The sequence below is a fragment of the Syngnathus scovelli genome, chromosome 16 (genome assembly GCF_024217435.2).
Source record: "Syngnathus scovelli strain Florida chromosome 16, RoL_Ssco_1.2, whole genome shotgun sequence".
In the NCBI taxonomy this organism is placed as follows: domain Eukaryota; kingdom Metazoa; phylum Chordata; class Actinopteri; order Syngnathiformes; family Syngnathidae; genus Syngnathus; species Syngnathus scovelli.
The window spans coordinates 6,221,455-6,234,268 of NC_090862.1; the positions used below are offsets into that span (position 1 = coordinate 6,221,455).

Consider the following 12,814-nt stretch of genomic DNA (forward strand, 5'->3'; position numbering starts at 1 on the left):
AATTTAGTTTCACTTTAAAGGCAATACATGACATGCTTTCGTAAGTTTGGGTCCCGGCGAATTTTTCAAAATATATATATTTTGACTTTTTTTTTTATTTCATGTGATTCTTCAGTTTGACTATTTGAAGACAATGTGATATGACACCATTTTAATTAAAAAAAAAAAAAAAACAGATTTTTTTTTTTTTCTTTTTTAATTTATTGCTAGAATTGAATTGACAGACAACAGGGTCCATATTTTATGGATCCCTCCAATTATTTCCCTGGATCTTATTCAGTAGGGTCAGTTCCCTGAAAAAGAGGAGCATAAAGATAATGAGTCATCCTTGAGCGACCAAATATTTTCGACTTAAAATAAGCATGTCACCTTCCCACTCTCACGACTCTTGGCCCTCAGCTTGTTGACCTGGGACTCAGCAATGTCAGCACGTTCCTGAGCCTCCTCCAGCTCATGCTGGACCTTCCTAAGCCTGGACATGTGAGTATTGGCATGCTCTTCCTGTGATAGAAAAGAAACATTGACATTGTGTGAAAGTCATTTTTGTGAAATCACGATGTGGTGGACTTACGGCTTCCTCCGCTTGTCTCTTGTAAGCCTTGACTTTCATTTGTAATTTATCCACCAGATCCTGAAGCCTGGTTCCGTTCTTCTTGTCCTCCTCAGTCTGTTTGGGTGAAATTTTTTGCTGCTGATCCCAAAAAGGAAACTTGCGAGTGTGGCGGAATGGAACGCACCTGGTAGGTCAGCTCCTTGACTCTCCTCTCATATTTGCGGACACCTTTAACAGCATCCGCTCCACGTCTCTGCTCAGTCTCCACTTCAGTTTCCAGCTGACGGACCTGAAAAATGGACACAAATGAAATGTTTGAGCAGAAAGGTTAGGAATCATTTACGAGACTAAAGAGAATTTTCGAGCAGTTCTTACTCTAGCCTCCAGTTTCTGGAGTTGCTTCTTGCCACCCTTCATGGCGAGGTTCTCAGCCTCATCCAGACGGTGCTGCAGGTCCTTGACAGTCACCTCCAGGTTCTTCTTCATCCTCTCCAGGTGAGCGCTGGTGTCCTGCTCCTTCTTCAGCTCCTCGGCCATCATGGCAGCCTGAAATCAAGAGTGTTGTTTTGATATTTCAAAATATTGATTGCATTGGCAGGTCGGTGTTCACGTTCTGACTCACATCAGTGATGGCCTTTTTGGCCTTCTCTTCAGCATTTCTTGATTCCTGAACAGCATCGTCCACTTCACCTTGAACCTGAACGAAGTCAGCCTCCAGCTTCTTCTTGGTGTTCATCAGGCTGGTGTTCTGAATGTGACAAAGTTATGAATCAGAACTGTTTCGTATCCAAAAGTGAAAGACTTCAAAACTATTGTGCACGAACCTGAGAGTGAAGCAGTCCGACACGCTCGCTAGCATCAACCAGCTCCTGCTCGGCCACTTTGCGGGACCTTTCCGTCTGTTCCAGAGCGGCTCTCAGCTCCTCAATTTCAGCCAGCATCAGGCCGTTCCTGCGCTCCACCATGGCAGCCTGTTCCTTCATGTCTTCTTGCCCCCGTACAGCATCATCAAGGTGCAGTTGGGCATCCTGACAAACAAAAAAAGCAAATAGTCATTTTTCATTTTGTATACATCGAGTAAAGACCTCACCTTGAGTTGTCCCTGGACATTCCTCAGTTGCTTCTGGGCTTCAGCTGCCTGTCTGTTGGCGTGGCTCAACTGAACCTCCATCTCGTTCAGGTCTCCCTCCATCTTCTTCTTGATTCTCAGGGCGTCGTTCCTGCTCCTGACCTCAGCGTCAAGGGTGCTCTGCATGGAGTCAATCACTCTCTGGCTGTTCCTCTTGATCTGCTCCATCTCTTCGTCCTTCTCTGCAAGCTTTCTGTCAACCTCGCCTTTGATTTGGTTGAGCTCGAGCTGAACGCGGAGAATCTTGGACTCTTCATGCTCCAGCGTGCCCTGTGTGGAAAACATGACTCAAGTAAGTTTTGTCATGGCAACCATACAATTCCGAAAAATAGCCAGAGTATTGATGGTTCAATTGAATGATTTGATAATGTGATACCTCGGCTTCCTCAAGAGCAGTCTGAATCTCGGCCTTTTCACTTTCAACAGTCTTTTTAGCCTTTTCCAGATCGTGGATGCTCTTTCCGGTCTCCCCGATCTGTTCAGTTAGATCTGAGATCTCCTCTACAGGTCCAAAAGAAACCAAAAAATTGAACCGGTGTGATCATTTGCCCTAATTGTAGAGTGCAAATTGACTCACGCTGCAGGTTCTTGTTCTCCCTCTTCAAGGTCTCCAGCTGATCCAAGGCCTCCTCATAGGAGTTTTTCATCTTGAACAGTTCAGTGCTGAGAGAACGGGCCTCCTTCTGGGATCCTTCCAGCTCTGCCTGGCCCTCCTCATATTTCTGCTTCCATTCTGCCAGGACCTGGACATTTCAAAGACTCATTAGAAATGGAGTCATGCATCATTGATGAATGCGACCAATGGAGATATGAACCTTATCAAAGTTCCTCTGCTTCTTGTCAAGGTTGGCAGCCAGGGCATTAGCTCTCTCCACATCAATCATGAGGTCCTCCACCTCACCCTGGAGCCTCTGCTTGGTCTTCTCCAAAGAGGCACACTTGGAGTTCACAGCCTCAATAGACTCCTCTGCTTCCTGGAGACGCTGGGCAAGCTTCTTTCTGTAATGGGCAAAGAATTTTGGGTGGTCATTTGCAGAAAATCTCTGGAAACATCCTATTCCTATGTCAAAGTTCCTTACTTGGCCTCCTCCAGCTCCTCAGTGCGCTGGATAGCATCGGTCTCATACTTGGCCCTCCACTGTGCCACCTCGCTGTTGGCCTTGGACATTCCTCGCTGCAGTTCAGCTTTAGCCTCCTGCTCTTCCTCAAACTGCTCTCGGAGCAGATCGCAGTCGTGGCGGGCAGACTGAACCGCATGAGCCAGGGCATTCTTGGCCTATATAAATTCAAAACAGGTTGGATAGCATCAGTAGCATATACTGAATCCAAGTCCTGGTAGGGATGGTTCTTTGTTCTTCTACCTTAACTTCCTCCTCAATGTGTCTTTTGAGCTCTTCAATCTGCTGAGTGTAAGCCTGCTTGCCCCTGGTCAGCTGGGAAATGAGGGCTTCCTTCTCTTCAAGCTGACGAGAGAACTCACCTGCAATGTATAGATTCTCAAAATGAGGTCATTGAACTGAAAATAGTTGGCTTACTCACCGTTCTCTGTTTGCAGTCTTGCCTTCTGCGCACTCAAGTCATTGAGCTGGCGAACATTCTCATCATTCTTGGTCTTAATTTCACTTAACTGGTCTTCAAGAGTTCTGCATAGTTTCTCCAAGTTGCCCTACAAATGAGCAAATCATCTTGTAGAGTTACTATTTGGGGATCAGGTCATTTTTTTGTTTGGATCAAAATGGCTGAAACGAACTTTGGCTTTGGCGACGGCCTCCATGTTGCTGGAGAGATCGTCAATCTCCATCTTGTACTCGCTCTTCTCCTTCTCCAGCTTCTGCTTGACACGCTGGAGGTTGTCGATCTGCTCGCCCAACTCTGCCACGCTGTCAGCCTGCTTCTTGCGGAGAGCGGCGGAAGTCGCCTCATGCTGGAGGGTGGACTCTTCAAGATCCCGACGCAGCTTCTGGAACTCAGCCTCCCGCTTCTTGTTCATCTCAATCTGAGCGGCCGTTGCTCCACCGGCTTCCTCAAGCCTCTCGCTGATCTCCTCCAGTTCCCTGGAGAGGTCAGACCTCTGCTTCTCCACCTTGGCCCGGGCTGCCCTCTCAGCTTCGATCTCTTCTTCCAGCTCCTCAATACGAGCCTAGGTGGGACAACATTATTGTATTGACTGCAACCCAACGAGATCTTCTCATGGCAAGTGTAATTAGGTGAGTAATGTACCTGGAGTTCCTTGATCTTCTTCTGGAGCTGAGCACCAAGAGACTGTTCATCCTCAATCTTACTGAGGAGCTGACTGGTCTCAAAGTCTTTCCTTTGAGTAGAAAGGAGAAAGACATCCTACATCTTTGCAGCAGGAATCAGCAGAAACCACAAGTTCCAATCTGATTCTTTCTCTTACTTTTTGATTTTCTCCTCTGATTGCTGTTTATCATTCTCCAGATCCATTATGGATTCCTGGGCCAGTTTCAGGTCACCTTCAAGCTTCCTCTTGGCTCTCTCAAGGTCCATGCGGAGCTTCTTCTCTTGCTCCAGGGAGCCTTCAAGCTGTTACATTGCATTTATTTAGATGACAAGAGTCATGATCCATGAAACATTTATATGGCCACTCTGGTGTTCTTACATCATCCACTTGCTGCTCCAGCTTTGTCTTGGCCTTGGTCAGAGTGTTGACTTTGTCTTCCTCTGCCTGCAGATCGTCCAGTGTTTGCTGGTGAGCCTCTTGGAGGGCTTTCTTCTCCTTTGTCAACTTAGCAATAGTCTCATCTTGAGTTGCCATCTCCTCTGTCAGGTTTTTCACCTAAAATATTGAAGCATGACTTCATTGCCAGCTGTTTCTGGTGGTGAAATTTAAAATGAGGTCGAAGTTCACCTTGTTTTCAGTGGCGTGTTTCTCCTTTTCTACTTTAGCCAAGGTGAGTTCCAAATCATCAATATCTTTCTTGAGCTCTGAGCATTCATCCTCCAGCTTTCTCTTCTTTGTGGTCAGCTCAGCGTTGATTTCTTCTTCATCTTCCAGTCTCTCGGTCGTCTCTTTGAGTTTGGCCTCGAGCTGGATCTTGCTCTTAATGAGCCCCTCGCATCTTTCCTCAGCATCTGAAAGGTTCTCACCTTCCTGTTGTTAAAAATAAGCATTGTTTGTTTTTGTACAAAAACGATTATAACAACTGATCTGGTGATATCTCGGAGACCACTCACAGCTGCCACTTGCAGTTGCAGGTCATTCTTCTCCTGCAACAGGGAGACCATCTTCTCCTCCAGCTCTTTCTTTTTGGCCAGAGCAGTCGCCAGGTCAGATTGCATTTTGCCATAATTCTCCTTCATCTGTGCCAGCTCTTTCTCCGTCTCGGCACTCTTCAGGAGAGGCTTGATCTTGAAGTACAGATGCATCCATGGCCAGTTCTTCACATTCATGAAGGAACGGACGTTGTACTGGACGGTGAAGATAGCGTCTCTAGGAAGCACAATATGAAGAAAATGGATCCACTGCATTTCACTTGAAACACATCTGGTTTTTGGTCAAGTTTCTACCTCCTCTCCATCATCTTCACAAACTCTTTCCTCATGAGGTATCCTCTGCAAAGAGCTTGAGTCATGGTCACCAATGCAGCCAGTTTCTCATCTCTCATCTCCTCCAGGGTACCCAACAGACCAGCTTTGAAGAACACCTGTGTGTTGTGAACAAATTTTTAGTGACTTGCCAATCTATGTGCCATTGGTGACTCACCTTAGTGTGTCCAAATTTGTACTGAGTGTGATCAACATCGATGGAGCCCAACAATTTCTCTGCTGCCTTCTTGTTGTCAATGAACTGACCCTCAGGGATGATGCTAGCGTTCAATACTTTGTATCTACAAGAGAATGAGAAACATATTTTGTTGACCTCATGATAGGTCAGCTAAGACCAATTTTCTCGCACTCACCTCTGCTTGAAATCACCGTAGAGGATTCTGCTGGGGAAACCCTTTCTGCAGATTCTGATACCCTCAAGCACACCGTTACATCTCAGCTGGTGGATAACCAGGTAGTTCTCCATAAGACCTGAACATTGTTCAGAAGATTTAATTTCTGTTTCAAACAGCTGTTTGGAGTAGAACCCTACGAGGACGACATCAAACCTGGGGTCTTATGGTCATTGGGGATCAGGCAGCGCACAAAGTGAGGATGAGTGCTCCTCAAGTTAGTCATCAGCTTGCCCAAGTTCTCCTGTGAGGTGAAATGTCATCATTCTTACAACTTCAAGTCACAATCTCATGAGGTAAACAATTCACACATATGAGTGACATTACCCTGAATAGAGCAGAGACAGTCTGGAAAGAACCACCCTTCTTCTTTCCACCACCCTTCTTGCCACCACCACCACCACCACCACCACCACCAGTCTCTGTTTCATAAACGTTTGTCAAGATAAGCACACCAAAACGACATTTGCAGGATGAGCTTCATACCTTCAGTTGAAGCGTGGGTGGCGTACAGCATGCCCAGCAGCTTGTTTGAAGACTTCTGGTAGAGCTGGACAACGGAGTCATTCAGGGGGTCCTTGTTCTTGTCCAACCAACCGGTGATATTGTAGTCCACAGTACCAGCGTAGTGGACCAGTGAGAAGTGGGCCTCAGCTTTACCCTTTGCGGGCTTTGGCTTTTCAAAGGCCTTGGTCTTGCCAAGATGCTGATCATACAGCTTGTTCTTGAAAGACATGTCTGTCGCCTTGGGGAACATGCACTCCTCTTCAAGGATGGAGAAGATGCCCATTGGCTATCGGGGGGGGGGGGGGAATGGTGTCGGTCAGTTTGGAGGAACACTGAGATTCATAAATGTTCTCAGATCCAAGCACGATTGTCTCACCTTCTCAATAAGCTCAATGCAAGCCGCCAAGTCCATACCAAAGTCGATGAATTCCCAATGGATGCCTTCTTTCTTGTATTCCTCTTGCTCCAAGACAAACATGTGGTGGTTGAAAAACTGTTGCAGTTTCTCATTGGTGAAGTTGATGCACAGTTGCTCCAAGCTGTTGTACTACAGAATACAGACATTACACCTTATTAATCCACTGATGTGTTTGTCTGAGCTGATTCGATTGTTCTGTGACTCACATCGAAGATCTCAAATCCAGCAATATCCAACACTCCAATGAAGAACTGTCTTGGCTGCTTTGTGTCCAACATCTCATTGATTCGGATGACCATCCACAAGAACATTTTCTCATAGATGGATTTGCAGAGAGCTGACACAGAATTGTTGACCTAGTAAAGAGATGTTAAGGTTGCAATTTGTTTTGTTCAATATGGAAGTTATGACAGAGTCTCAATTTTATTTTTTTTTTACCTGTGGGACGGTTTGACCTTTGGTCACAAATTCATTCCCAACTTTGACTCGAGGGTAGCACAGAGCTTTCAGCATATCCGCTGAGTTCAGACCCAAGAGGTAAGCGATTTTATCAGCCTCTAAAAGAAAAAAAAAAAAATCATCTTGTAACGTTTCATATTATGTCTGGAGACATCAGAGCATTGTTGTGGTTACCCTCAGTGCCATCAGGTTCCGCCTGCTCCTCACGCTGCTTCTGTTTGAATTTCATGTTGCCGTGATGCATCACAGCACCAGTCAGCTTGAAAATGCTCATTTTTTCCTCACCGGTGAAGCCCAAAATGTCGATAGCGGTCTGGATTTAATACAAGTGAGGGTTATTTTTTGCAGATATGCTGATCGTCATTATTGCTGACTCACATCCGTGGCGATGAACTCCTCAACGTCATTGATGCTCTTGACAGTGATTTCACCCTGACTGACCATATGATAGTCATACGGATTGGTGGTGATCAGAAGGGCCTCTGGAATGAAGTTCAGTGAGTATATTTTCAATTTGATACATTTTTGGGTTTTATTTGGTGTGCCATACCGATCAGCTCAGGCTTGTGTCCTGTCATCAGCTGATAGAAGATATGGTAGCTCCTCTCAGCTGACAGTTGGAAGGTGACACGGGACTTCTCCAGCAGATCTGACCATTTGTTAGACACACATGAGAATTTATTTATAGTAAAAATTATTTTGGCCACTCACGTGGGGACTGAAAACTCACAAGTTTCAATATCAGCAGAGGCCAGCTTGCCAGTAGAGCCAAAGTGGATTCTGATGAATTTACCCTGAATGTTGACCAGGAACGTGTCAGTTTTTCTCTTTGACAGTCAACATGCGGAAATTAAAGCGTTCTGATTGAGCTACTTACGAAACGGGACGAGTTGTCGTTCCTTACGGTCTTGGCATTACCGTAGGCCTCCAGCAGGGGGTTGGCTGCAATGATTTGATCTTCCAGAGAACCCTACAAAGGCACAACCTTACCGTCAACAAAGATTTTTAGTAGCGACCATGCTCTTTTGAGTATAATTGTAGTTTTACCTGCATCTTCCCAGGTTCAGCCTTTTTAACTCCAGCAACTGCAATTGTTGCAAAGTACTGGATGACACGCTTGGTGTTGACAGTCTTTCCGGCACCGGATTCTCCACTGGAGAAGATAAGGATATTTCAGTGCGGTGTCTCAAAATTTCAAATAAAATAGTTGTTTTCATGACTTACGTGATCAGGATGGACTGATTTTCACGGTCTAAAATGAGAGAAGTTGCCAAAAATATTAGCTATTAATTGTGGCTACTACAATGTCTTGCCTGCAGGACTTGATCAAAATTTTTTTTACCAGTGAGCATGAACTGATAGGCGTTGTCAGAGATGGAGAAGATGTGGGGCGGAGCCTCAATTCTCTTCTTGCCTCTGTAGGCCCCTACGACCTCCTGGTCGTACACAGGAAGCCACTTGTAGGGATTGACCACGACGCAGAACAGCCCAGAGTAGGTCTGGAAAGAGATTGTGTTGCTCTCACAAGTCCATGACTTCAATTCAGACCATCCAGAGTTGAAAAGCAGGACATTGATGTCGACTCACGTAGATCATCCATGATGCAAAACGCTCTTTGAGGTTAAACAACACGGCGGGCTCGTTGAGGTGGGTCATCATGGCCATGTCCTCAATTTTGTCGAACTTGGGAGGGTTCATTGGATGGATGTCGTCTTCTTTGACGGTGATGGTCTGAAAGGTCATTTCTTTCATTTGGAACTGATTTGCCAGTGAAGGCTCCTCAAGTAGGTTTCATCTGGGGCCTCGATAGACTTTACCTTATTTCCAATGAGTGTCTCGACGGTAGCTTTGCCCCCCTCTCTTTTGACGAGTTTGGCCTTGACGTACATCTCGTCAGGAACGGCCACGAAGAAGGCTGACTTGGCATCAAAGGGAGCCGTCTGAGCCTCAATCCTCTCCTTCTCGGGCTTCCTGAGGTAAATGGCTGCGACGCCATACTGCTCCATCTCCGCGTCGGTACTCATGGTGGCACTTTATTGGACACTGAGAGAAGGCACAGTTCAAATTTGCTTCCATCACTTCATCAAATGTTTACATTTCACGCAATTGTGATTACCTCTTAAGGTCCCACCAGAAGATGAAAATCAGATCAGTTCTTGTGATCCTATGAATCAGAGATCAGCAGGATGAGTGTTATTATTTAATAATACCACAAAAATAGATGCTTGATTCACCAACCTGTGTTGAAAGCCTATCAGTTATTGTGAGAGTCCCGGGCACTGTCTTTTATAGAGGACCCATGTCTCCTTGGTAGGTGTGCCCTGCTGTACTTGGTCATGTATTCTTGTCATGTTGTCGCCAATCCTGTGACAGTGACATTTAACGTGATTGTGTTGCCTTGTGCCTTGTTTAATGGTTGCCGTTTATTTCATTCCAACCCTCCCCCCTGTGCCGATGTAAATACCCACCCATAAATGAGAGAAAAATAAAATAATGGAACTATTACAATACCCCGATATTGAGGGAATTCAGGTGTTCTGCTATTGTTGAAACAAACTTTTTATAGTGTTAAAATATGAATTGATAGATTTATAAATGAAGCTAACGTCACAATAATAAAATCCAACCCCGCATTATTGAAGTTGTTTCGGCTCCACCATGCCCAAATGTTGTTTCCGATTTAATTATGGGCGACATATGATCATCTTGACCTGGCACGCTGTGCCAGGGACTGGCTGTGGTTTTGACAGCTCACATGTCAAAGATTGGCCAAGTGCTGTTCCAGAAAACGAAAGGAGGGGATTACATGTCGCCTTGGAATGTGATAGGTGAACAGTTGTCAACCAGACTTTGATAAGACCCAAAATTAGTCCTTTGATAATAAACAAGATGGTGGAGATGCCACCATGAATAAAAGCACGAGGCAAGACTAGGGTCACTTTGAAAATCTGGATTTAGCGAAATGCTAATCTACTTTGGTACGTATTTAATTTTCAAATATGGACTGTTGAGTCCAGACTTGCTGCCGCCTTTTAAATTTACCATTTGGACCTTGGAGTGTTTAAACATGTTGGGTAGATGTTATTTCAAACAAGGTCAAAGGTTTCCTCTGCTGGCCTGAAAATAATTGCTCATAACCTCAACTTCACCATTTATCAAGCTTATTCGGTCGGCCGCTACCTATTGCGCCGATTTTCCGTTGGGATCTATTTTGGAAAAACCAAAGGTTTATGGGTGGTGTCGTAAATAGGTGCGAGTTCCTTGGCAGCGAGATGCATGAGTCCAGTTGTTTGACACCTTGCAGCTTGGCGTTCATCTCCACCCAAGTTGTGCCTTGGTCCACGGATTGCATGACTGCTTCCTGGGTCACCTTGACTTCAGCTGTGACCATGCGAGGCATTGTTCCGCGCGGTGACAAAATGTTGCAGCCCGGATCACGCTGACGGCACAGTGGCGTCATTATTTAACTCAAACCTCTTCAGTTTGTAAAGGTAAAAATAGTCTGAGTCGTAATAGACCTGAAATAGAGAAATTCTTGTCGGCTTTTCGTACCCGTCGGAATGGGTTACAGAACAAAAAAAAAAACTCATCAGAATATCCTTGTGTTTGCAGATCCTTTTTAAGAGTCCACACATCAAGCCCTTGAACTGAAATAAAACACCTCCAAAATTGTTTGGAGAGGAGGAGTCTGACATCCTTTAAAAGAACAAAGGTAGCTAAATTGTATCTGACCTTTAGACCTTTTCTTTTGGGAAAGTGCTTTTTTAAAGGTCCACTTAGTTATCTAGAATGGAGTGTAGAAGGTTGTTTGCCACCACCAATCAAATAATTTATTGCTTCTCTCAGCTAAGGTCATGACACAGTGGGGTCATTTTTAGCTCGTGTGAGCATCCGACCAAGCATAAGAGAACGCTAATTTTAGATGAAAATAAATAAAGTTGGCCTTAACAACTGGACTTTTGTGGACAATAAAATACATTTTTGTCATCATGGGCAGTCTGCTGATGTAATCTAATGAGCTGAACAAAGACAGCTTTAAAGTCTAAATATAGCCGTGCACTATAAATGGACCACAGGCGTGGCTAAAATGTCTTAAAGAATAGCAATTAAATCTGCCATTTACATTTGCTTCCACTGCCAGTTGAAATTTTTAGTTAACGTTTGGTTTTTATTACTTTTCCCTAGGGCACTGGGTCCACTATTTGAGGAAATGTACATCAGTTCACCAGTGATTTATCAATCCATACAACAACTTTTGTTTTTCAAATATGGTCTGACTGAGGATCATGGGTAACAGTCCTGTTAACAGGGATTACTCTTAATTTGTCCTGTCATCACTGGACCATTTAGAGTTTGCAAGGAAAAGATGTATTAGTGAGGTACTTAACATTTCTGTAATGGTCCAGAGTTTATATTAGGCCTGTTGTCATTCCACAACAACTATCATTTACACAATGCTCCTAAAATGATTCATTGTGCTACTTACTAACTTGTCAGTGCCACTGAATCTTTATGTGTGACATTGAAAAGCGAGCATCTGTGAGGATTAGGTGTTGCCTTTGAAATTACAAATAAATTGGAATGTAATGACAGAATTAATACTTTAAGTGGGTCACATAACAAAACATGCATTCTGTACTTGAAATAGATAGAACGTATATAATTAGGACAAAATATCTATTATTATTATTATCAAAGTCAAAGTCTCCTTTACTGTCAATTCCTCCGCATGTCAAGACACACAAAGAGATCGAAATTACGTTTCTCACTATCCCAGGGTGACAAGACAGAGTTCACAACGCACATACAAGTAAACAACACAGGAAAAATAACACAAGAAGTCAAAATCAATGAACAATAAGCGTGATAGCACGCTAGCCGCTCCCGATGCACGGCAGACTCCGGTAAGATGACAGTCAACCAGGCCACTGTGAACACGAGCACACAGCAGGCACGCACTGTCCGGTTCGTGGATCCTATCAGGCGAACGCAACCCATCTTGTCCCGCGAACGAACGTACGCCAGGAGAATGGAAGGCACGGCTGAGCGAGCTGGGTTGGCCGCAAGCCTGGCCAGACGTCTCCGCGCTGGCCCCTCTCCCGCTGCCTCGCAGACCCGCTGCCGACGCATCCCAACAATGCTCCAGGACGGAGCAGTCCGAGCTCAGGACGCAGTCCAACCGGTGGAGGAAGAGCAGGCCAGTCCGGCGTCGCTCCATGACGAAGCAGTCCGAGCGCCCTTAATCTCTCTGCACCAAAGTCCAGAACGCCATAAAACCCACTTCCGCCGATGTTGAGCAGAACATGCCCGCCGCACTAGTAGCACGACGTATCACACGAGACGAATACACACAAAACTGCCGGACAAACACTCAGTAAACACTCACAAAACACCGAACGGGACAGAGAGTGGCCGCTGCGTGTGCACGCGCCGCCATCTTATATATATAAGATTTATTTATTACTATTATTACTATTATTATTATTATTATTATTATTATTATTATTATTATTATTATTATTATTATTATTATTATTATTATTATTATTATTATTATTATTTCGCTAGTACTGCTCAAATGCGTTTTGAAATGATTACTGCACCTGCGAGCTTTGGATGACGTAGCATGTTCAAATGTCCGCCACTGCACCATCACCCCCACTGCGAAAAGACTATAATTGTGTTAGAAGGTGGACAAAAAACGGATAAAATTATGCAGGGTAAGTTTTGTCTTTTATCACACTTTTCACACACAGTTAATGGTACCTATGTAAAAATGAAGGCAAGAA

General features: G+C 44.6%; 1 protein-coding gene across 1 annotated transcript; it reads right to left on the bottom strand.

Annotated features, from left to right (window-relative positions):
- Nucleotides 1–184: 184 nt before the first annotated feature.
- LOC125983791 (myosin heavy chain, fast skeletal muscle-like) lies at nucleotides 185–9,360 on the bottom strand. Its single transcript, XM_049745382.1, has 41 exons — nucleotides 9,264–9,360; nucleotides 9,142–9,189; nucleotides 8,843–9,068; nucleotides 8,613–8,756; nucleotides 8,368–8,524; nucleotides 8,250–8,277; nucleotides 8,073–8,178; nucleotides 7,903–7,995; nucleotides 7,756–7,819; nucleotides 7,576–7,674; nucleotides 7,404–7,507; nucleotides 7,200–7,338; nucleotides 7,005–7,123; nucleotides 6,773–6,922; nucleotides 6,525–6,695; nucleotides 6,128–6,434; nucleotides 5,969–6,063; nucleotides 5,798–5,885; nucleotides 5,603–5,720; nucleotides 5,407–5,530; nucleotides 5,211–5,347; nucleotides 4,878–5,133; nucleotides 4,552–4,794; nucleotides 4,303–4,479; nucleotides 4,081–4,226; nucleotides 3,903–3,993; nucleotides 3,433–3,822; nucleotides 3,222–3,348; nucleotides 3,044–3,162; nucleotides 2,762–2,958; nucleotides 2,498–2,681; nucleotides 2,260–2,425; nucleotides 2,059–2,183; nucleotides 1,644–1,952; nucleotides 1,378–1,581; nucleotides 1,176–1,301; nucleotides 929–1,099; nucleotides 738–842; nucleotides 572–667; nucleotides 370–501; nucleotides 185–293 (listed from the first exon to the last, which is right to left on the bottom strand). Exons 3-41 carry the CDS (start codon nucleotides 9,047–9,049, stop codon nucleotides 273–275), a joined length of 5,835 nt encoding a protein of 1,944 aa, XP_049601339.1. The 5' UTR covers nucleotides 9,050–9,068; nucleotides 9,142–9,189; nucleotides 9,264–9,360; the 3' UTR covers nucleotides 185–272.
- Nucleotides 9,361–12,814: the final 3,454 nt, after the last annotated feature.